Here is a 23,308-nt window from a genome sequence, read left to right as displayed (position 1 = left end):
TTTATCCTTAGATCCACATAATACACACCTGTAAGCAGTTTAATACTACTGCTGAGAGGGAAGCTACCCATAAATAATGTATGCGAAGAATAAGGTGAAGGCACTGAGAGGTTTTGTGCACACTTTAAAGCTATTGTATGTAAAAACAAACAAACACACACACATTTTGCAGCAGTATTTGCTGCAGGCTTGAGGCTGCCTTTGTTTTGTTAACATTTCTGTATGAATTGAGTTTGAACCCTGCCCAGGAACAACCAAAACCAACCAACGAAACCCTCGCACACTGTAAACTTTTTCCTCCAACCTGATCTTACAAGGCTGAAACCAGGCCTGGCTCTAGAAGGGTGCGTGACAGGGACACTCATCTCTCCCACGTGCACTGCTAATTACATGGATCTAGCAGGGTTTCAAGCTTGTCCTCCTCACAAAGCTTCCATAGATGTTGTTGTAACTGAGTATGTCTCGTTCTGTTCTACCCCCACCAACGGGTAGAGCAATTTGTTTCTTTCTGCTTCAGACGCTCCCTCCAGCAGTGATATGTACCACCATGCGAATATACTCATCCCCGATGAATCTCTTAATCCCCTCCAGACCTTCTCTAATTGGTATTTTTAAGGTTGTCATCTAGATCTGGCTACACTCACAATTGCAGATAAGATTTTGGTAATGATAAAGATTCAAGGAACGGTTAACATCTTCAAAACAGCTTGCGAACTGTTGTGAACATGGGAAAAAATAAGTGTTGCAATGAACACAGCGTGGTCATGGCTTGTTATTTTTACTTGCATCATGCAAAAGGGTTCTAATCTCCCAAATATCCTCACTGCAAGTAATACACCAGCACTGTGCCAGCACTCTGAATTTCAGTGTTTTAAGTCTTGCTCCTAGCAGCTTTAAAACTAGGCACTATACAACACATGCTAGAGGGAGTAAAACTTGAGATGTATCTTGTCCTAAAACATGAACAGCGTGTCCGTTTATTCCCAATCCCACAACCATGCCAGCCACACCAGCCCAGTACAGCAAGAAAGAGAATCACACTCAAATATATGCTTCATTTTATTTATTACATTTAAGAAATATTAACATCTCAGGATATCTGGTTTACCATCTAAGTCCAGTCATAACCAACAAAGAAAAATGTTAACCATGTTTCAAATGAGCATTCTTACATTCATTTCCCCCTGTAACTTAAAAGCTTGTTCAGCTATATTAAATTCTTATGTGTTTGACTAATGGAAAAAAAATCATTTAAAATGTCTCAACTACCAGGCATCCTGGTTTGTTAATTGAATGTTGTTGGCACTTGTGTTCACAATCAAGCACTCTGTTAATTTCTCCCTTCTAGAACTTTTTTTTTGGTTATGTTTTTAATATCTGGATATGTAAGTTTTTCAAATAAATTTAATAAGAAATAAGAAATCTAAGGCGGGCTGTCTGAAAAAGTTCCTGCATCGCTTCCCTTGATAACCCACGGATGAGATAATGGAAGTTATTTGCTTTCATTTTTCTGAATCCTGTCGAGCAAGAGGTCTAAAAACTGAGGTTGTTTTATTTGCATTTAAACTGAAAAAAGTACAGAAACGCTGTCTTCATTTGATGGTGTGCATAAACATTACACTCCATATATAGCAAAAATATCTTTTATTTATAATTTACATTTCCACAAGTGAAAATTGTACATTTTTACATATACAATTTCATTCCATTAAATTTTCACGCATCTACAGAACTTTCACACAATGACACCTGAAACTGTGCAGGCAATAAGAAATTCAAATACAAAAATGTATTTATTAACCAAACAGTAGCTGAGGCCCTGCCTCAGCTAAACATTTTTATTTCATATAAAAAGTATTTGCCTTCCAGAGTCAACACAGCAGCTCTTCTGTTCTGTAAAAAAAATTCATACCTCAGTTTATTTAAGCAGACTCAGCCTTATCAGGTTCTGTTTTAATATCTGTAGATGCAGGTGTGCTCTCTTCTGCACAGCTAATAGGGGTGTCCTCAGGTTCTTCTTTGACTTTAGGGGGCTCACAGGATTCTTGTGTTTCTTGTTTAACAATGTTCAACATAATATTTAGTGGATTTTCTACAGGAGTCTTGCTGGGAGATGGCGTGCAATCGAACGATGACGTCTGCACAATGAAAGTTATTGTAGCATTAACACACCACAAACAACTATGTGTAACTTCTTACGGAAATTTTCAAAACATGAATAGCAAGTTGATAATCAGGCATTCAACATTCAAACTTCAAATTCATCCAGACCTTAAGCAAGCCAGTTTAACTGAATTTCTTAACAATTATCTTGAAAATACACCATCCAAGTAGGGATGAAACACTTCACACATTAACATAAAACATTCCCAGAAATATTGTAACTCTCAAATCATTAAAAATTTAACACACACACATGCATCAACATCCATTATTTCCATTTTACAAACCCCTAAGACTTGAGAGCTTTACTCAACAATTATTCAGAAGACATTTCAAACCATGGTTCTTCTTTAGTTTTGTGTGACACACAAACTGACATCCTACATCACAGCAAAAAATGTAATATATAATCTTAAATAATTCGGTAATACAAACTTGCCATGCCTAGGTCCCTTATTTCTTTGTGCAACCATAAGCAACAGAAATGGGTAGCATTCTCCCAATACTGCTGCTTCTGGCTTCTGCAAAGCCAGAAATCAAGCAAAACCAGCTCAGAATGCTTAAGAAAACTTATAAAGAATCCACTTACGTTTTGGTAATCTTCATAACATGATGGATGGTAAATCTGAAAAAGAATTGTTATACACTTAAGTATATATTTATTTCACAGTAGAAGCACTAGTTAATAACAGTTTTGATTACAAGTATTACACTCCATCTAAAAAAAAACGGTCTGAGTAGGCAAAGTATAATACTCAAATGTAACTAACCAGAAGGGGATTGTGTGTATCTTTTTGTAGGAAAATTTACACAAAAACCTGGGAAGTGTTGAGAATTATTTGTCTTCAGCTGTATTTAGAATTTATAGAACCAATATATACATCCATATATATGAACATTCATCTTTCAGCAAAGCAGTATGAGGGAACCCTAGCAAGCCTTTGCTAATGGAATCAAGATTTCATGCATTTCAACAGAGTGAGATATTGGTGTATTGGAGGCCAGCAAAACCATCAAGAGAATCCACTGGGAATTAAAAGCACTTCCCCTCCCATTTTCTTGCTGCAATTCTCTTTTTTTTTTTCTTACTCTAAACAAGTATCACATGTAATAAAACAAGTTTACCTTTTCATCTACTCTAATAGCATTCTTCAGATGCCATTCTTCCTCCTCCTCATCCCAATACTGTTCAAATTGCTCTTGGCAAATTTCACAGCTCTGAAAAGTTATTTAAGAAAGAGAGATATAAAAGTTATTTTAACAATACACTGAACACACCAACTTTAAGAATGCAATTAATGACAATCCAATAAAGCTTTTCAATATTTTCTCCAATATCATGATCTTGCCTCCGCATTTTAAAAGTACTTTAGAAAACATACACTAAAATTCTGAGTGTAGTTTGCAGACTCGATAACAATCAGCACCAGGACTTGCAGACAGCTGTCACTTGAGACTAGTAAAGCTTTGTCCTTTCAGCTAGAGAGTCTCTGCAAATACTTGTTGACAACCTAGCGTTCTTTTATTCTGCCAGCAGGCACAATCCAGTACAGGGACTCAGCTGATTTTATTTATGGCATTATCCACACTCTTACCCCTAACTCAACTTTGAGTTTCAAGTTAAAAAGGGATAACTTTTGTTTAGGATATAAACATCTTCAAGGCTTTCACTGACATATGATCAACTTCCAGAACAAGGCAGAAGACCTATTTTTTTTTTCCCTCCCAAAAATTAAAACAAACGCCTTCAGGGCTTGACAGCTAGTTTTGCATAGAGTTAAGCGTGTAAAACTAAGCTGAAATTCTGCCAATATAGTACTCCATTACTATATTAATCAATCTAATAAAATACTTCTGGTTATTTTTAAGTCAAAAGGCAGAGATACTACTTTGTCCTAATGCTTACCTTCTACTGGAGAGAGAGAAAAAAAGTGTAAAAGGAAACAAATCAGGTAAGACAACTGGTATTTGTCCCCCAGAGGACCATTTCCAATTCACTTGTTAGATTTACTTTTCCTATGAATACGTTCAGCAAATTATCACACATTTCCAATTCCAGTTTTGTTGCAAGGATAGTTTAAATAGTTGCAAATAGTTTAAAACAAAACTAAACTAAACAAATAAAATACCTATGGACATTCCGTATTAAACTATTTTTGTTTATACCACTACCTGCTACTGGGAAACAAGCATTACATAAACACATCTAAAGTTTAAGGGGTGGCTGCACAGAGGCCGTTCTCTCCAAAAGCAGAACTTCTGATTAATCCGCTATGTAAAAGAATGCTATAAAATTCTTTAAAGTATGAGATCATTCTCACTCTCTGGGCTAATGCAGGCAAGCTGGAACATACCTCATCTGCTCCAGCTGGTCCAGCAGGGACACTCTGGAACTCCTTCTCTTTTGCAGCTTCTTGTGTCTTCAGCACCACCTCTTCATGAGCTTTTTCAAAAAACTGGCTTTTTGCACGCTCCTCTAGATCAGCTATTTCTTCAAATTCAATCCAGTCCTAGGGAAAAATTTTCACTCACACTCAGATATGGGCAAGCAGCCACAAAATAACATTTAAAACGTAAAGTTCAAAAAAACCCATCCAAAAAGTAGCATATGTAATGAGTCCCTTCATTAAAAACTGAAATGTTCATATGCAGCGTTATTACAGCGTATATTTTTTCCACGGTATTACAAAATTAAAAAAAAAAATCCAGAAAGATCACTATCTTCCAGTTTCCATTCCCTAGCTTCCCTGTTTTGACTATTTGAAACACCTAAATGGCATTGTGTTTATCAAAGGCAAAGTTCTGTGATGATGCAACTCCAGATTCAAACTGCAATCCTGCAGCACATAAAGCACAGAATCTGGCCTTCGATTTATCAAGAAACATACTGCATTACTTACTGTTAAACTGTAGTACCACCTCCTGTGTGTAACTTTCCTGCTCACATCCTTTTCTGTGCGGTTTTGGCGGTAATGCCAGTCTAAATGATCTGCATAAACATCTGTCTGTGAAGTAGTAAATCTCATTCCACACGAGTAACACTGAATTCCAGTGTACAGTCGGTTTATAACACTATCGTAGCGCCTACAAAAACAATCAAACAAAAGTCTTAGCTTTTTTTTTTTTTTTTTTAAGAAACAGGTAAGTTCTTCACTAAGTTGCCTCAAATGATTAAAACAGTAGCAAGAAAACACTTGGTATTTGCTCAATTTTGCAAACTACTACCAAGATAGTCACACGGGAGTAGCAAAGGAAGTAACACTGACTACAGCTCCTATAACCTTGCTGACCGAATCACACCATGTATCTTGGATAAAAATTTATTGGATTATGTAGGTTAGTTTTCCCTTCTTCCCTACTCAAATTCGCTGCTGGTCCTCTTGTAACAGCCACAAAGCAATATTCAAATGTTTTAAAAGCTCTCAGCTGCTTTGGATTAACTAGAGATATCCTGACCATGTCCTTACTCTTGCTGCACTGTAAGATCATGCTACTATACTCACTGTCTGAGTTCTTCAACTGTAAAGTTAGTGAGGTCTGGGACATTCTGATCTTCATTCTGATCATCTTCCTCCTCTTCAGCAGCTGGCTGAGCTGACGTCTCATTCACTTCTAGAAAATAGACAATTACAATTTCATCAAAAATATATATTCCGTGGTACTTCAGTACATTATCATAAAGAAAGGAAATACTCCTGAAAGTTATTTTTATTGAGATACCAATGCAAGCAATCTATGTTAAAATGCAAGTGCATAATAACAGCTGAGTAAATCTCACCTTCTAACATTATAACAAGCATACAAATCCAGTTTGTTCTTCACAGTCTGAGTTTAGGAAAACAAGCGTTTCAATACCTTCACTCAAGTCTTTGGCTTTAATAGTCAGTACTTAGGGAAAGAAACTTTTCAGAACCTGACGAGGATCTGATAATAATCAAGAACAAGAAGGACAAGCAAAGAACAACACTAAAGAGGCAGCTCACTGCTCTGTATAGCTTAAATGTACAAATTAAACTACAGGATACATTTTAAGAGTTAAGACTTTACTTCATCACATGCAAAGAAAAGAGTTTAATAAAAAAAGAAAAGCTGTAAAAATTTATTTCGCTTTTCACCGAGATGACGCATAAACCGAGCAGCTGGAATATAATGGATCTACATACGTGCTGACGTGGAATCCGTTTTTGACGGTTTGAGGATTCCTGTTGACAGCAGTTTAGCAAACAACTCATTGACATCCAGCTGGCCAAGGTGGTTATCAGGGTATGAATGTGGAAGGGCTCCTAGGAAAAACGAAAAACAAAACATCAACATCCATGATGGCAAAAAGTTAGCTTTGAAAATTTACTCAACTTCCACCAATACACTTCTCTGCCTCCTGCTTCTACCATTTTTTTTTGTTCCCTTGTAAAAGCTTCCTTCATAATTTAAGTATTTTTAAGTGTTATCTATGTTGCCTCTTCGTATACAAATTTTCACTGAATATTGTTTTTCGTAAAGGTAGTACTTATCATTTTATGCTTAAAATATTTATAAGGATTAATCTATTTGATCATCTGCTTTTAATTATGACATTGTAGAAGTTTTTAATTACTAACCATTCATGTGCATCTGTGTTTTGTTTAGCCTGGCAAATACAAGCCAGTCCCATGGACTGATGCCTTCCTGCCCTCTCAAAAGCTGACCAGATTTTTTTTTTTAAAGCCCAACTGTACATCCAAAAGCACATGGCTAATGAAAACTAATGAAAGCCTTCTGCATTTGAGGAAAACCCCTGGAGAAATGCAGGCACTACAGAAACCACATCAACTAGCATCTCATTAAGTGCCAAGGCTTCCTTTCGTCCATGCAGAATTAGCACATCAGGACCGTATGGAATGCTTATTTTTATGGCCTCTAATAAACAAAACAATCCAAAAGAAATAGAAATATTATTTTATTACTGAAAATAATTATTTTCATTATTTTGGTACATACCTGCTGGGTTCTGAACAAAGCTTCCAGGATTTGGTAAATACTGCTGACCTTGACCATAAGGTCCTGGTTGAGCAGACAAGAGAGATACCTGTAAAAGTAAATATTTATGTACTGTTTACATGATATCATTTAAAATTTTAGATATGTTGAACTCCTTCTAGGAATGTACCATATTAGTTTAATGTTCAAAGGTCAAATGAGCTCATAACCTTTCTTTAGTCCTAATTTCCCATTTAAAAAAAAAATCCAGTAATTCAAAAAAACCACTTCTTTCTTCTACTTTTTCAGTCTTCAAATTCCAATCATACTTTCTAAACCCATTACTTTCTTTCAAACTCTTATTTTTCACCAAAACAGAGTGCATCAGAAAAACTGGGGATTCTGGTAACTGTCCATCAATGAATGCTGCTATTCAGACACTCCTCCTCATCTAATATTTGAAACAGCATCCACTATTCAAGAGTGGCCTGAAAACCGGATGTTTTCATCAGACTAGATGCGGCAAACTCCAGATGAAGAAATCATTTTTAGAATGCATTTCTAATAAAAGCATTCTTTGCAAACTCACTACTTTTAGACTAAAAAGTTAAAAATGTTCAAATTTTTACTCCTCCAGAAGTCAGCAGGACAACTGCCTTATGTTCAGCTCATTATTCGTATTTGGATTCAATTATTATCCCCCAAAACAAAAATGCCCCCTAAAATCCCTATCTGTAATCAACTGAAAGGAATGACCTGTTTTTTATGGACATTCAGCATCACTTTCCCCTTCTGAACAGGGCATTTCCAACAGGCAAGAACAAGACAACCTGAACTCAAAGCATTCTGGTACAAAGAGCAAAACTATACAAAACTACTCTACAAAAGTATAGTTCAACCATGTCCAGATCATTCCCAATTCCCCCAAATTACAGACCTATTGCCAGTACTAACAGCTCCAAAAACCTAACAATTTTTTTGTTTCACTGTAATTCTACATCTGATAGATTAATCACCTATATGCACAAAGCATCTTCCATGCTTTACAGAGTATGTTTAATGAAAATATCAGACTTCCAATCAGAGTTCTGTTCCTGAGTTGAAAATGCAAACTGATTTCCTCAAACTACCTCCTCAGCTACAAAGCAACTGTAAAAATCTGTTTTTCCCAATTTCTTTGTTTTCCCCCAAAAAACTTAACAATGTATAACCTCCTTAAATAATCTAACTACTTAGCAAGTATTTTTTAGTCTGAAACAGTCTCCTAGTCTCCCTGCTTACCAGAAATATCTTGTTTTCGGAGGAACAATAACTACTCATCTCAAGATACAGAATACTGCAGACTGCTGTATCAGGTCTTACCTGGTTACTTCCCACTGCCAGGCTGTTGAAGTTTCCATATTGAGGACCCTGAAGACCTTTTTCATCAAAATAATGTCCAGATGCTCTCAAGGGGAAATTCTGTGCTCCTGGGCCAGCTGGCCCATTGAAGTTTGGTCCTGGAGAACCATCGAATAATTCAGGTCTCTGGAACTGTATTCCATGGGATGGTCCATTGTAGCCCTGGCCGGGATGTTCACCAAATGGGCCACCTTGTCCATAGGGTGCCAGTTCTAGCCTTGAGGCAGGATGGTTGGCTACATTTTCAAAACGTGCACCTTGCAAACCAAGGGGCAAGTCAAACCTTGAGGGTTGCTGGTGAGTGCCATCAAATCTTTGAGGTATGGCTGCATCAAATCGTGGCTGTCCCTGCTGGCCAGGTACTCTTTCAAATCTTGGGCCAGGCTGCCCATGAATTCCATCAAATCTTTGCAGGAGAGAGAGCTGGCCAGGTTGACCATCAAAGCCATCAAATCTCGGACCAGTTCGACCCAGAGGCCCTTCAAATCTAAGACCAGCCCCACCCTGGTGTGCTGGTCCATCAATTAACCTAGGGCCCACACCTGGTCCTTCCAACCTGAGTCCAGCACCTGATGGCCCATGCGGCCCCTCAAATCTAAGTCCAGCACCTGATGGCCCATGTGGCCCCACAGGCCCCTCAAACCTAAGGCCACCTCCGGGTTGACCATGGGGCCCCAGTGGTTGTAAGTGTGGCCCCTCAAAGGGCCTGAGACCACCCCCTGGTTGACCATGAGGCCCCAAGGGCTGACCATGGGGTCCCTCAAACCTGAGAGCACCCCCTGGTTGACCTCGAAGCCCCAGAGGTTGACCATGGGGTCCCTCAAACCTGAGGCCACCTGAAAGTTGACCACGGGGCCCCTCAAACCTGAGACCAACTCCAGGTCCTTCAAACCTAGGACCACCTACAGGCTGTCCTGCTGGCCCCTCAAAACGCAATGGGCCACCTATCTGCCCAAGGGGGCCCTCAAACCTCAGGGGACCTCCTCCACCAACCTGACCTGGGGGTCCTTCAAATCTGAGGGCACCTGCCAGCTGCCCTGGTGGCCCATCAAATCTTAGGGCTCCAGCAGCCCCTGCTGCTGCCAGTGGTCCGTCAAATTGAGAGGCACCTCCCCCTACCAGAGGCCCCTCAAATCTCAGGGCAGCCTGTCCAGGTGGTCCGTCAATTCTAGAACTTGAACCAGCAGCAGGACCATCAACAAAAGGACTTCCTGGTCCATCTACCCCAACCCTCGCAGCAGGTGGTCTAGGTGAGCCATCAAAGAGAGGTCTGTCGTCCATCAGTGCACTTATTCTCTGCTTTACTTCGATGCCTCCAAATCTTGATCCCGGAGACTCTGGATCTTCATACCTCGCTCTCTTTATACGTTCACTGAATGGGGACCTTGGTTCTTCTCGAACACCTAAAAAAACACACAAAACCCCATAAACCACTTGCTGAAATGTTGCGAATTATTTAACAACACTAAAATAATGCAAAAATACATACCAGCTTGGCCAAGAAGCTGTCTTTCTTCACGATTATCAAACCTGCAGATTGCATCACCATCTATTTTCTGGAACTCTGGTGTGCTCTTCCCCTGTTGTCTGAGAGCTTCTCTAAACTCCTCTGATTCTCCCCAGCTGTCGTAAGGATCAAAATTTTTAGAGCCTCTTGCTCCTTTAGCAGCGTTTTGCTCCTCAAGCCTTCGTCGACTCTCAAGTGGTGAAAGATTATCAGGAAAAGGTCTACTACTGCCACTTACAGGAGAATGCCGTCTGGGTCTTTCTCCAAAAGGTTCTTTTCTATCAAACTGCACTCCACGCTTTGCTTTAGCTTGCTCACAGTCTATTCCAGAAAGCAAAGCATCAGGTATATGATAATCTAAAACATCATCAGGATCTAAGAGATCAAGTCTTGACAATGAATGTTGCACTTGTGTTCTTTTCAATTTTGCTTTGTGTTCATAATATGTTAATTCTGCATCAGAGAGAAGGGGTTTCTTTTTCAAACCACACTTTTCTTCTGTAGGGCTATCCCACACGTTGCATCTGTGCTTTCCTTCCTGATACTGGAACAGCTGTCGGATCTGGTGAGCTACAACGAGGAACTCATCTTGTGTTATTTCACCAGATGCTAAGCGTTCATTTGCCTGGAATAGTAAAATAAAAGTTTAGCCTTCTGAGCAAGAAAGCACGACTATATCCAGGATATTGCCTCGCATATAAATTAATCAGTATTACCTTTTTAAGTAATTCTCTCTTGCTCGCAGATGTCAACTCTTTGGGAATCTGTAAATTGGCATCCACACTTAACCGGTGCTGCTGCTTTGGTGCTCGGGGTGACAAAATTCCTTTACTAGCAGACCAATTTTCCCGGTGTCTTTGGTGAGGGGATTTACCTAGTGCTTGGTGTTCTTCATTCTGCTGTGAGCTAAAAACGAGAACGCACTAATTATGCCTTTATTTTGTACATATTCTCACATTCCAATTAAAACTGACCACGGCAAAACATCACAATCATATCAGAATTTAAATATACATCATTTTCATATCGGCTACTAAAAGTTAATAATCTGAATAACCAGTTTTGACCATCCGAACATTGCCTCCCAAACCTGAGCATACTGAAGTCAGCAGGAAAATTTCCGCTGACTTCAGGCAGAAATTGTTCAAAAGCTGGTAACTTACTTTTTATTCTCTTCCCAACCAGATTTCCACCTCTTGCCTGATTTGGATCCTTGCCAGTTTTCTGCATTCTCCTTTGGATCAGGAGAGGCTTTTGTAGAATGCTGGCTTGCTGCTTCTTGGGGCCTATCTTCTTGAGCTTTTTTCACTCTCCTTGGATCTCGCACTTCTTGTTTCTGATTTCGTTTGTTAGAATTTCTTTCATCTCTTGCTGTCTGTGCACCTTCTTCAACATGAGACTGCTTAGGGCCTATCTGACGTATTTTTCCGATTTTGGGAGTTGATGAAGAAGTGGGAGATAAGCTCCTAAGTCTTCTTTTGGGTGATCTCCTATCTCTTCTCTTTGGAGAATGCGTAGATGGTGACCGTGACTTGGGAGAACGCGATCGTGAGCGTTTTCTGTTGCTCGATCTGCCCTGTTTTCCACCCTGCTTTTCTGACTCCTCTGTAGCTGTATCTTGTTTCTGAACAACACCGTTAATTACTTTATTTCTGCTGCCTGCCGGTCTATGTTCACATGCCTTATGTTCTTCCTTTTCTTTTTTCTCTGTATTTTTCTTCTTCTCTTTCACCTCATCCTCTTTGCCCTCTGTCTTTTCTTGAAGATGTTTTTTTAATCTTGGGTCACGTTTACTGATTTCAGACACTTTTGTGCTTTCGCATTCCTGGGTTTTACTATCTTTAGTACTGGGTAGCTTGTTTTTCAAAGGTGACGGTGATTTACATTTTGCTTCTGATGGATCGAGTTCTTTCTTGGATGTTTTTTCACTTGCTTTCAGTTTTTCTTGCTTTGAGTTCTGTTTTTCAGCCTGAGCTGTTTTGCTTGCCTTGGTATCAGACTGACTGCTTGTATTTGTTGGAAATTCTTTCCTATGAGACTGATCTTTAGCATGAGAAGAATGTTGAGCCATCCTATTAAGTCGAGGATCCCTGTTTACTATTTTGATGTCATGAAGTGGAGGGCTTGGGGATGGCTTGTTTTTCTCGGGTTGCACAGGAGTCTGATGAGGAGATTTAACTGCCATATGAGGTGTTGGAGATACATGTTGCTTGGAAGGTGCTGGAACTGAAGCTATAGTGGATGATCCTTGTTGAACACTAAGAGAAACAGCCTGAAAGAAAAAAAAAAAAAAAAAAGATTAAACTGCCTAATACCTCCTGTCCAGTGATGTTCATATTCTGTGACTTGTAGCCAAATCTATAAATGCCTCAAAAGATATACTTAGATTGAACTGTTTAGGTGATCTGCTAATTCCTAATTACAGATTTTAAATAATGCAGTACCACTACAAAAGATCAAGCTCAAACATAAATGAAAGACTACAAAATATAACTTAAGTGCATGTTTGTACAGCATTAACGTTATTACTATACTCCACATACTCAAGGCAACTAAGCTACTGCATATCTGATATTTTTATTATTTCTAGACTTTCAAGGTATTTTAGTTTTGTGTTTTTACATCACCAAGATATTTTTACAACTATCAGTATAACAAGACTTTCAACTACAAACATGAAATAGCATTGTTTAGTGCCACTTTCAGATATAACAAATGTGACCTAATGAGGAAACTGATTTTATAGTCCCAAGGATCAAGACTCCTCTTTCTGGAGAAATATTAGCCTCTCTCAAAAAATCAGAACAAAGTTAACTGGAAATCCCTGGCTTGCTGTGAGTCATGAGAAGAGGTAGAAGATGAGGACCTTAGGCTGACATCACTTTGGATAGTGTAAGTTAAACCAACCAACAAACAAACAAACAAAAAAGGCAAGAGCTTCACTTTTATTTTATTCAGTTTTTATAGATTTTAGGTCCCCAGATCAACTTGCATTGCTCTAATCCCAAAATCACGTTTGTGTAGAAAATTCCACAGGAACTTAAAGCAAAATTTCTTAACAGTGAGGGTGACAGAGCACTGGAACAGGCTTGCCCAGAGAGGTTGTGGAGTCTCCTTCTCTGGAGATCTTCAAAACCCACTTGGACGCAGTCCTGTGCCACGTGCTCTAGGTGACCCTGTGTGTGCAGGGGGGTTGGACTAGATGATCTCTAGAGGTCCCTTCCAACCTCAACCATTCTGTAATTCTATGAGCTAAGAAAAAAATAATAATTTACTGCAGTTAGCAGTATAATTAAAGTGTTGAAGTATAACCATAAAAATAGAAACACCTACGAAAGGTCCATCAGCTACCCTACTCACCAACTGTGCTTTAGTCTGTTCCAGCTCCAGCTCTAATTTTTTCTGCTGAAGTTCTAACAACTGTTTTTGCTTTGCAAGCAATTGTTGCCTTATCAATTGCTCTTGTGTCAAGTTCTTCTGGATTTCAGGAACAGCTGGAGGAGTTGAGGCACCAGAACTGACAGCAGAGGTAGGTGGAGTAGATTCCTCTGGCTAAAAACAAAACAAAGTTACATTTAAGTCTTGATGGAATCGACTAGCTTAATCTCCTTTCACTGCTGTCATGATTCAGCAGTGGGATTTAGTCTGCAATGAAGTTATATATTGCATTTTAAATGCAAAATATAACTTAAAATATTTTAAAGCTTTTTCTCCACTGTGAAAATTACAGCATATACTACAAAATTATCGATGTTCAAAAACCTAAAATACAGTTTTGAGATAAGAAAAACAACCCCAGCATATATCCTAAGTTCAGAAACTCACTCATCTATTAAAGTCAGAAATTTCTTTCTTAAAATATTTGTCAAAAAGTAGTATACAAACAATGAAAACAGGTATTACCATCTGCTCATACAGTAGCCATGAAAACTTACCGATTTATTTAAAAACTTAGGATTCACATGGATGCTAGAAGTATTCACATTTGGGGGCAGAGGTTTAATTGGCCAAGCAGGATCTAATGAGTTGACTCTGACATCAAGGGCATATAGTTTCTTCAAAGGAAAAATATCATCCCATGTGGAGCGTAACTTAAATAAACTTTTCCTAGTATTTTCATCCACCTAAAACAATAAAACAATTCTATGGCTTGTTAAGTTAATATAAAACAACTTATTATACTTTTCTGTCAAACTTATTCCCATTACTTTATATTCATATCAGTAGTTTGATTTTAACACGTTCAAGACTGCAAAACTTATAAACAGTGCAGATACGCTTCATACACCAACAGAATAACAGAAGCTTCAGGGTGGAATTGTTTCAGGCCACTTGAAGATTTTATTATATATTACCATTCTCTACCAGAATTTTCTTTAAACTTTTCCATTACCAAAATTCTCATTTTACTTGCCCATTTTCTGTGGAAAAAAAGTAACAAAAACACTGGAAGGCAACAGCTTTTAAGACAGTAGGGAATTCAAGTGCCTGTGCTAAATGAGATAAAACAATCACCAGCAAAGCAAAGAAGAATTATACCACAAAACAGAGTGAGTATGCTGATCGCCTGAACAACTTTTTTTTCCAGTAAATAAAACAAAAAAGGGGAACTAGGTAAAACTGAGCCAATTAAATTTCAGTTCAACTGCAAAATTACACCTGCCCCTGAACTATGAATGTTCATATTTACAATAAAGTGCCTTTATAAGTCTAGCACCTATTTTATCTTTTCATTAACTATTAATTTGAATTATATCATAAAAGTTGTATTTTGCTTTACAATAAATCTCTAATTCACCTGATAACCTGAGTGGTTAACTTTAAAAATAAATAAATAAATAGAAAGAGTACACAACATATGTAGCTTCCCTATTGTCAATATGCTACCTCAGTCATTAAATATAGGCCCTTAAAAGCCTTTTGCTGCAGTTTTTTTTTACTTAAGATACTAAAGCAAGACATGCAAAAGTCTAGGGAAAAAAACACTTTTTCTTTAGATAATTTGGTAAAATCAACAAAAACATTCCTATCTTGAAGAGAGTTCTACCTAAGTTTTAACAAAAGGGTATGAAGTTCACTGCAAAAGCTGCTGAAATGACTGGGCAGAAGTATCTGACTTCATGAAGTGTTTAAAGATACCTTTGTGACATTTACTGATAAAGCAAAATATGTAACAACATCGACAGTAGAATTCAACCTGTGCCTTGTACCACCACCAACTAAGCTATCAGAAGTGACTGCTACTTTGTATATACATGTTAAATAAGCATAAATAAAACGCTCCAGTTAGCTTAGTAGACAGTTAACCTACAAAATTCAAAAAAACATCATTCAGAACTCCAGCTGCAAAACAGTTAAATAGAACTCTGAATGAACGTTCACCATATAATACTGAAAAAAATAATCGAGTAGAATCTCTACTTATCTGCCTATTCTAAAACATGAGTTTTAATTTAGTGTTCATGATTACAATATATTCCCTAGTTAGTCACCCATTTCACATCTGAAAACCACTACTGAGCTTTCAGATCCTCACCAATTTGTGGAGACAAACATGCAAAGAACATGCATCCTCTCATTCATGAGATGCCACCTTCTTACCATGGCATACCAGTAATCACAGAATTTAACCTTCAGTTTTGATCCAGCTTAAAAGTCATTCAAGTCCAGTCTTTCAAAAAATTGACTATAATTTGCCTTGCTTACTAAGGATTACTAGGAGTCACAATTACTTCACTGGGTTTAAACATTAATAACAACAATCAAGCAAAAAAAGAATGGAAAGGGCTGGCAGCAGTTGTCAACATTCATTGATATATTAAATAAGTATTTAGAAAATGATACAGCACTACATTCTAAAAGTCTTTTCTCTCTAGGAATTTTTTAATCACAGACCACCAGAAGAATATCAGGGGACAGTGATTTTCAGCTTTCGCTGTAGAAACACTTATTTTGTCACATAACAAATAATTTAGACTAACCTAATTAACTACATGAGAGAGACAAGTGCTGAGAAATACTTAGAAAAAAGTGAACCTCAGCATAGTCTTGGCATAAAGACTACTATCTTAAAAAATAAATCCGTAACCGATCATCAGTCCACACATTACAAGAAATCCTTCCAGGCAAGGAATTATCAATGAAAAATTGTTAATAAATCTTGCATGGAAAGAGCTTATGAACTTAATGTGACTTTACAGCTTTCAGCTAACATGGAGCTTACATGCTTGACAAGAGCACAAACATCCTTACACATTACATGCAACAGTACTAATAATGCAGAAAACCAATCAACTCTTACAATTCACCCCCCAAGAAAACCCAGAACCAAAAACATGTATTTATTTTACCAGGAACAAATTTTGCTTAGAATACAGAACTTTGCTGAAAGTGTATATACCTTTTCAAATACACAAATAAATGTTGCAACTAGGTTTTTAGTAAATGCAGTAAGATATTCTCTTCCCACATTCTTGACAATGGAATCCATAAGGTACATAACTGGGAGCTTCTCCGATGCAGGAGCCTGGAGTAATAAGAAGAAACTGAGAAGTTTAGTACAAGAAAAATACACTTTAAGCTTTTTAAATAAAGGGATTACCAAACCCAGAAATACAGAATACAGACCTCTATTTTGGTTGCCACTATATACACGAAGGGATTTGCTTGGGATTTTTTTTTTTTAACAAAAACTTAAAGTGGAAAAATAATATGCTGTTCAAAGACCCCCAGTGTGTCTACCCAAAAAAAAAAAAAAAAAGGAAAAAAGAAAAAGTAACATCTTATTCTGTTTTCATATGAAACTTCTGGGGGGAAAAAAAAAGGAAAAAAAGAAGCCCACAGGATAGTATTGCTGCTAGTGTACTGAGTGTAACCTTTCAAAACCCATTGAGAAAATTTTAAGTTAGCAGGAAACCATTGTTAACAATCGAAGGAATTTCGAAGAGTTGTTTGTAATTCAAACCTCCTTGAATACAGTTTTTCTGGATTTCACATAAAATTCAGACTTCTGGCAAAAAGCCCAAATTAGTGAACTTCTGTAGGTTTTGTGTTGAGCATCAGTCTTTTTTTTTTTTTTTTTTTGGAAAAACTGCATGCAGAATAGTCATAGTTATTTCATTGTAATCCAAAGAAATGGAGCAAGGAGTCCCTTTTTCTTGCACTTGCAGATACTGACAGTCAGTTTCATGATGCAAAATGCTCAGTTCCAAGTCCTACATCCGAACAAAACCCAGTCATGGAGTTGACAAACGAGCTCAAATTGCAAACACAACTTTCGGGGAAGCAGTCTTCATACTCTGGACACATCTTTGTTACAAGAGGAGGTTTGCTTTCTTTTAAATTCCATACTCAAGACCAGTACCAAGCTTGTGCGATGAGAGTGTGGTGACACTGGACTGCTTACAGTAACTTCTAGTGCACACGAAGCACCACTGGCCCATAACAAAGTGATTTTAGTGCCCACCATTGGCACATCAAAGTTCCAGAAGGCATCAGCAAGTATGCAGACTTGTTGAAGCGGACAGCAGAAAAGACAACACTACAAGCTGAGTGTTGAACGTGATCCCCTTAAGTCCCATTCACCATCTGGTAAGCTCAGGATAAAACCAGAATAACTGACCTCACTGCTCATTTTAACAGGACAGGTGAGTAACTTCATTAGTAACACTTTACTTCACAACCCCACTGTCCAGACAGGTGTGTGAAGTGCTCTTCCTTTAGAGTTTTGTATTGAATTCCTTCCCAATTAAGGTGGCTTATAGGGGGCACTAAGTCAATAGGGTTTTTTTATATGGGTAAATCACAGTGGTTTCTCACCCTTAAATGTGTCTTCACTTACGACAGATTAAATTAATCCCATTATATTACTGTGACTTGAAACTTAATTCTGAAGAGGACGTAAGAATTGCTTATTAATTAGGGGACAGGTTACTGCCTTTGTGCATACGGAAAGTGCAAACAGGCAGGTCATGTAGGTTCATACATTAAGAGAGAAAAGTGCATCCTAAGTTACAGCTAAAACTAATTGCAGCACATTAGACTCATGCTTTACAGCAGTTACATTGCCTAATCTCAATGGTGTTAGAATAAACAACTCTCTAGCCTCCAAAAACAAAGGCCGTGGGTCTGAAGCTACTAAATAATGACTGTAAATATTGGCTTATTTTTTAATATGATCTACACAATGGGACATTAAAAACATTATTGTTAAGTTGCTCTGAATGCCTTCCATTATTTTAAGAAGTGACATGGCAAGCGCACAGCTACTGACTTTCAAAGTCAGCTTTCAGTGAAACACGGAGCTGTCTCACTAGTATCTATGCCTAAAAGCTACTGATACAGTATTTTATGTTCTTCCATTTCAACGTATGTTAATAGTTCACGGTACTCCGCTAAATTTAAGAGATGCTGGAGAAAACATTGAGCAGCAAACGCGCAGTATAAAGTTTAACCATCACCTTCGTTACACATCAGGCTGTTAGAAGTAATCAATCACACATGGAAGCACTGCAACCTGGTTAAGGAAGCCTATCGCAAAGTATGACGCATAGAATTGTAAGTTGAGCAGAAAACCCCATTTAACATATAAACTACTCAAGTGTTACATTTTAAGACCCAGGACTTAAAAATGGATGGAATACTTAAGTCTTCTCTTCTGGAAATGTTTATTATGTCAGAATATCTAGCACATGTTCCATTAACCACAAAAGGGAATCCCGGATTCAATGTATTTTGTTTTCAGGCAGTCTCTCTAACAAGAGACCTAACAAGACAGACGCCCGCATGACACTAGCCAAAAAGCAGGGAGGCTCAGCATAATCACCAGAACACAGAACACTACCTCTTGAGCTTAGCAGCATGATATTAAGGACTTCATTACACAATTCCCACTGTTCTTTCAAATAACATATGAAAGCTATTGTTGGAAATGTGTGGCTCTTTATTAGTTTCCTAAAGGGTTTCAACCTTAAAATCATATCCAGTAACTGATCCCCAAGCCAAACTTGTGAAAAAAATTGTTAAAAAATAGTAAATAAATGGGTCTTGGAAAAAGATTCTGCACTATACAATGGTAAATAAAAAGACAAATACATATTTCACACTTTTTATTTACAAATTTTATAATACCAGTCACACATTTCATAACCATTTATTAAATTGTAAAGCAGACCACTCAGTTTTACACTAAACAAACTGTCTCCAGGCAACACTTTTTAAAAGTGGCTTAGTAAAGGAGATCACTTTCCCAGGAACAACTAAAAACTTCCTTCATATAACCATAGTCACGAACAGTAACTATGCAAAACTGACCATTGATACAGGATTTAAAACATCTTTAAAAGACACACTTCAGGGCAGGCTCTAAAAATCATCCAAAAATGAATAAGTTTCACAGCATTGGTATTTATCACAAGTCATTTTATATACATCCACTGCCCTTTAAGAGATATAATGGTGAGATCTATTGGATTATGAGGTCACCTCCCCAAAGAACGGCCAAACTCGGCCACTGGCAGCATTTAAAACTGAGCTGGAAGAGGTCTGAGGAACACTAAAAAGCCATCCTGCATCGACAGAAAGATGGATTAAATAACTTGAGAGATCCTTCCCTCCCCATCGTTAAGTAATGCAATTCTCACCATTATAAACCACGATTTAAAGCCAAAGGAAAAAAGCCTTTGAACACCTGGTATCAGAGGGAGCAAGGGAAACGACGGGGGAGGGGTGACCGGCAAGAATTAGGGGGGAGGGAATGCAAGAATCGCCCTTTCCACGTAAAAATCTCCTGCTAAAAAGGTGCCGTAAACCCCCATCCGTGTTGGCTGACTGATGTCAGCAACTGCCTGGGTTGGGCTCAGAGGGAGCCTCCTCTTTCCCTTCTTTTTATATCATGTGCCTTTCAGACGCCATGTTAGGATCCTACAGGCTGCTGCAGCTTCTACAATCAGGGAGAATTTCTTCGTCCCCATCCTCAACCAATAAACTTTTCTAACCAAAACAAACACACACACACGAGACTAGGCTTTAGACAGGGCACAGATCTCCTGAAATCCGAACAGGTTACTCCAAGCCCAGGTAAATTACTCTAATCAGGCAGAGCAAAACAACCCCCATGACCACCACACACACACTTCTCTATCCGGAGCAATTATTGCCTTTCACCCACAAACTTTTCTGAAAGATAAGGGGCCCCCAGTTAATGTCTCAGGGAAGCACGGAAAAAATAGCTTAATGTCCTAAATTGTAACTAATACTTAACGCTCAGTGTATTTAGCCTTCAAAAGTGGTCAACCTCGTGTGTTATAAACCCAACCTTACTTTCAACCCTTTATACTATTCAGAAGAAAAAAAAAAAACTACAAAAATCGCTCCTCCCAATCGGCTTCTCTAATGGTTGTAATACTCATCCGGCTATAGAAATTGCTAAATGCTTAGACACTGGGTTACAGACACTGAAAACTGGCTCCGTGCGGGGGAAACCCCAGCTACAAGGGCGAGGTGCTGCTGCCCAGTCACTGCCGGGCCGCCATGTTGTGCATGGTTATTTACCCGGGACGTAAAGGCCGGGCCACGCCGCGCTCCTGCCGCTTTTGGTGAGGGCCAGTCCCAACCCCAGCCCTACTTCGAGCACCACTGTCCTCTGGGGCAGGGTGGTGTGGGGGCTCTTCCCCTCCCTCGACTCCCCTGCTCCCTATAGGGTGTGTGGGGGGAAATGAAGGAGCTAAACGGGTAAAGGAGGCGCCCCACCCCCACCCCCTGCTCCCACTTGGGCCTCGTTTCGCTCCTGCTGCCTCCCCTGAGCCCTCTCCCCCGCCGCCCGGGCGTCCTCCAGCTCGGCCGAGAAGCCGCTCGTCCCTCGCTGCGCTGCCCCTCGAGCGCGGCTACCCCGGCCTCCTCAGGCCCTGGCTGTAACCCTCCCCCGGGCTCTCCCCGCCGCTCCGCTCCCCGCCGCCCGGCCCCTGGCTTCGCTCGCTCTCCCCTGCCCCTCGCTGCCCTCCTCCCCCGCAGCCCGAGCCCGGCTCCGCCCGCGCCCCTCCGCAGGCCCGAGCCCCCGGGGCCGCCCTAACCCGTTGCCCCGGCCTGTCCCCCCCGGCAGTATAGGTAGGAGTAGTAGTCGGTGGAATATAAAAACCTTGGCGATTTGCGCCTCGATCAGGGAGACGATGTCCTTGGCGAAGGGCACGTTCTCCTCGGCCAGGATGGTCAGCATGTTGATGTGCGGCTTGCTGTTGAACGTCAGGTCCTCCAACGACGACTGGTAATCGCGGCACGCGTCCTCCCGGGCCTCGCTGCTACCAGCGCTGCTCTCCGGGGCCGACATGCTCCTCCGACCGGGGCCCGCACCAGGACCCGACCCCCGACCGAGAGCCCCCGCCCCGCGCTCCCCCGCCGCTGCCGCCGCCGCCGAGCGATGCCGCCCCCCCGCCGCTGCCGCTGGGCTCCTCTACCGCATCCTCCGCGCTGCGGCTCCCGCTACGGGTGGCGGCGCCGCCGCCGCTGCTGCTCCTTCAGCCGCCGCCGGCCCAGTCTCAACGCTCACAAAATGGCGGCGGCGGCGGCTACGGCTCGCGAGCCTCTTCCTCCAGCCGTTGCGTCATGTGAAATTGTTCCGAGCGGAGAGGCCGGTGTCTTGGAAAGCCCCTTTTGTTCCCGTACTGCGCTCTGATTGGCCCGCGCCGCCTCGGCTCACCCTGCAATTGGCCCACTCATAGCCACAGCGGACGCTGACGGGCGAGGCCGCTCGCTCGTGCCTACCGATTGGCTCCCGCGCGGATGGTACCCGCGCTCTGACTTGTCATTGGCTACGCTCCCTTACTGCCTGGCTTCTGATTCGCTGCGACGCTTCACCCAGCCTCCGCGCCCTGCCAGGAGCTGCGATTGGTGGCTCGGCGTGATCCCGCCTTTTCATCCGAGCCTATGATTGGTTGCGCCGCTTCCCCCGCGCAACCCCCAGCGGGTCGCCATGGCAACGCCGCGGCCTGCGCGCGCGCCCGGGGCCTCGGCGCTCCCCTCCCCCGCCCCGGTCCCCCCCGGGGTGACGAGCGGCCCCGTAACCGCGCCGGGCCCCCCGGAGCGACGCGCCCCGCGCGGGGTGGGGGCCGCCTCCTCCCCCCTCTGCGCGTTTCTCGTTAGCCGCGCAGAGCGGCCCGCGCGGGGAAACAGCAGTGCAACGCGTTTTCCTCTGCGAGGGGAAAAAACATATATTGTGCTGAAGAGGTGCCCGCAACGCAAAAAAAGAGCAAAAAGTGGGGCCTGGGGAAAAAAAAATGTTGGTAAGGGCGGCTCTTACCAGTTTTTATCTGGATAAAAGCATATTTTGGTTTCTAGGTTTATATTTATGTGCTTTTTCTGAAGAATTTTGACTTTCAGAACAGAGGAGGAAGGAAAAGCAACTTGGTAACGTTTTTCCTTTCCCTTCCGCGTAGCTGCGGATCCGCATTTGTCGCAGGGGCCGCGCGTGGCCACAGCTCGCAGCGTGGCCGGCTGAGATAAGGGAACGAAGCGAAACTTTGTGCCCTGAGCAGGGCGGAGTTACACAGCCCCTCTCTGACCGGGCAAAACGCTACGAGAAATGCTGCCTGTGGCCAGCGTGAACCCCTCGAGCAGGAGTCGTGCCCTGATACAAAGCCAGGCACGTTTGGTACAAACAGCACGTGTTGCATTGGCTTCTAGGGGGAAAAATGAGGGGGTGAGGAAATCCTCCTCCAAAACTGTTATATTTGTGAGCCAGAATGCCTCCTTCTACTAACTGCTGGAGCAAAACCAACAGTACTGGCAAAACTGCATGTGTGAGGATATCATGTGGTCCAGGGCCACCCCAAAACCAGATTTGCTGATTACTAATCGGCAAGTCATGGAGCCGGATACGAGGCGGGACGCTGCACACGCGCCCTGCTCTGCCCAGGGCTTCGCTGCTCTCGGTGTGAAGCCACTACGAGCTGGCAGCTGACACAGTCATCAGCAAAAGCCTTCCCTGCATGTACAGCTCTGCTCTCTCGCTGCTCTACAACTCATTAAAAAGCTTCTAGAACGGACCCAAGTGCAGCAGATTTGACTTGAGACTCACCAGCAGCTGATAATTAAAGAAACCTTGCTGGATGGTTGTGATATTATAGCAGTACATGGGAAAATGCACTCTGGGAAGAAGCCTTCCCCCAGAACTGAGGACTTTCCGAGATGTTTCTGGTTGTGGTCGAAAATGTGCATAGCTGTACTTATGCTTGTGCTGAATTTTCCCGAGGAGTTAATTTGTTTGAACTGCTTTATAACTAGGCAAGT

General features: G+C 41.1%; 1 protein-coding gene across 2 annotated transcripts; it reads right to left on the bottom strand.

Moving 5' to 3' along the window:
- Window positions 1-1,041: 1,041 nt before the first annotated feature.
- Window positions 1,042-21,639, bottom strand: PCF11 (PCF11 cleavage and polyadenylation factor subunit). Of its 2 annotated transcripts, none has more exons than XM_088534916.1 (16): window positions 21,162-21,639; window positions 16,428-16,553; window positions 13,963-14,151; window positions 13,388-13,579; window positions 11,191-12,299; window positions 10,744-10,933; window positions 10,010-10,652; window positions 8,482-9,923; window positions 7,141-7,228; window positions 6,327-6,446; window positions 5,667-5,775; window positions 5,064-5,247; window positions 4,518-4,673; window positions 3,289-3,381; window positions 2,753-2,788; window positions 1,042-2,138 (listed from the first exon to the last, which is right to left on the bottom strand). In XM_088534916.1, exons 1-16 carry the CDS (start codon window positions 21,348-21,350, stop codon window positions 1,923-1,925), a joined length of 5,082 nt encoding a protein of 1,693 aa, XP_088391042.1. In that variant the 5' UTR covers window positions 21,351-21,639; the 3' UTR covers window positions 1,042-1,922. The 2 variants fall into 2 exon arrangements, with proteins under 2 accessions (XP_088391042.1, XP_088391043.1); XM_088534917.1 differs by having other exon boundaries at window positions 5,667-5,772.
- Between the last annotated feature and the right edge of the window lie 1,669 nt (window positions 21,640-23,308).

Source organism: Tinamus guttatus, unplaced genomic scaffold (assembly GCF_059628265.1).
Source record: "Tinamus guttatus ecotype Peru unplaced genomic scaffold, ASM5962826v1 Tinamus_guttatus_pri_ptg000602l, whole genome shotgun sequence".
Lineage (NCBI taxonomy): Eukaryota > Metazoa > Chordata > Aves > Tinamiformes > Tinamidae > Tinamus > Tinamus guttatus.
This window is presented reverse-complemented; position numbering and strand designations above follow the sequence as displayed.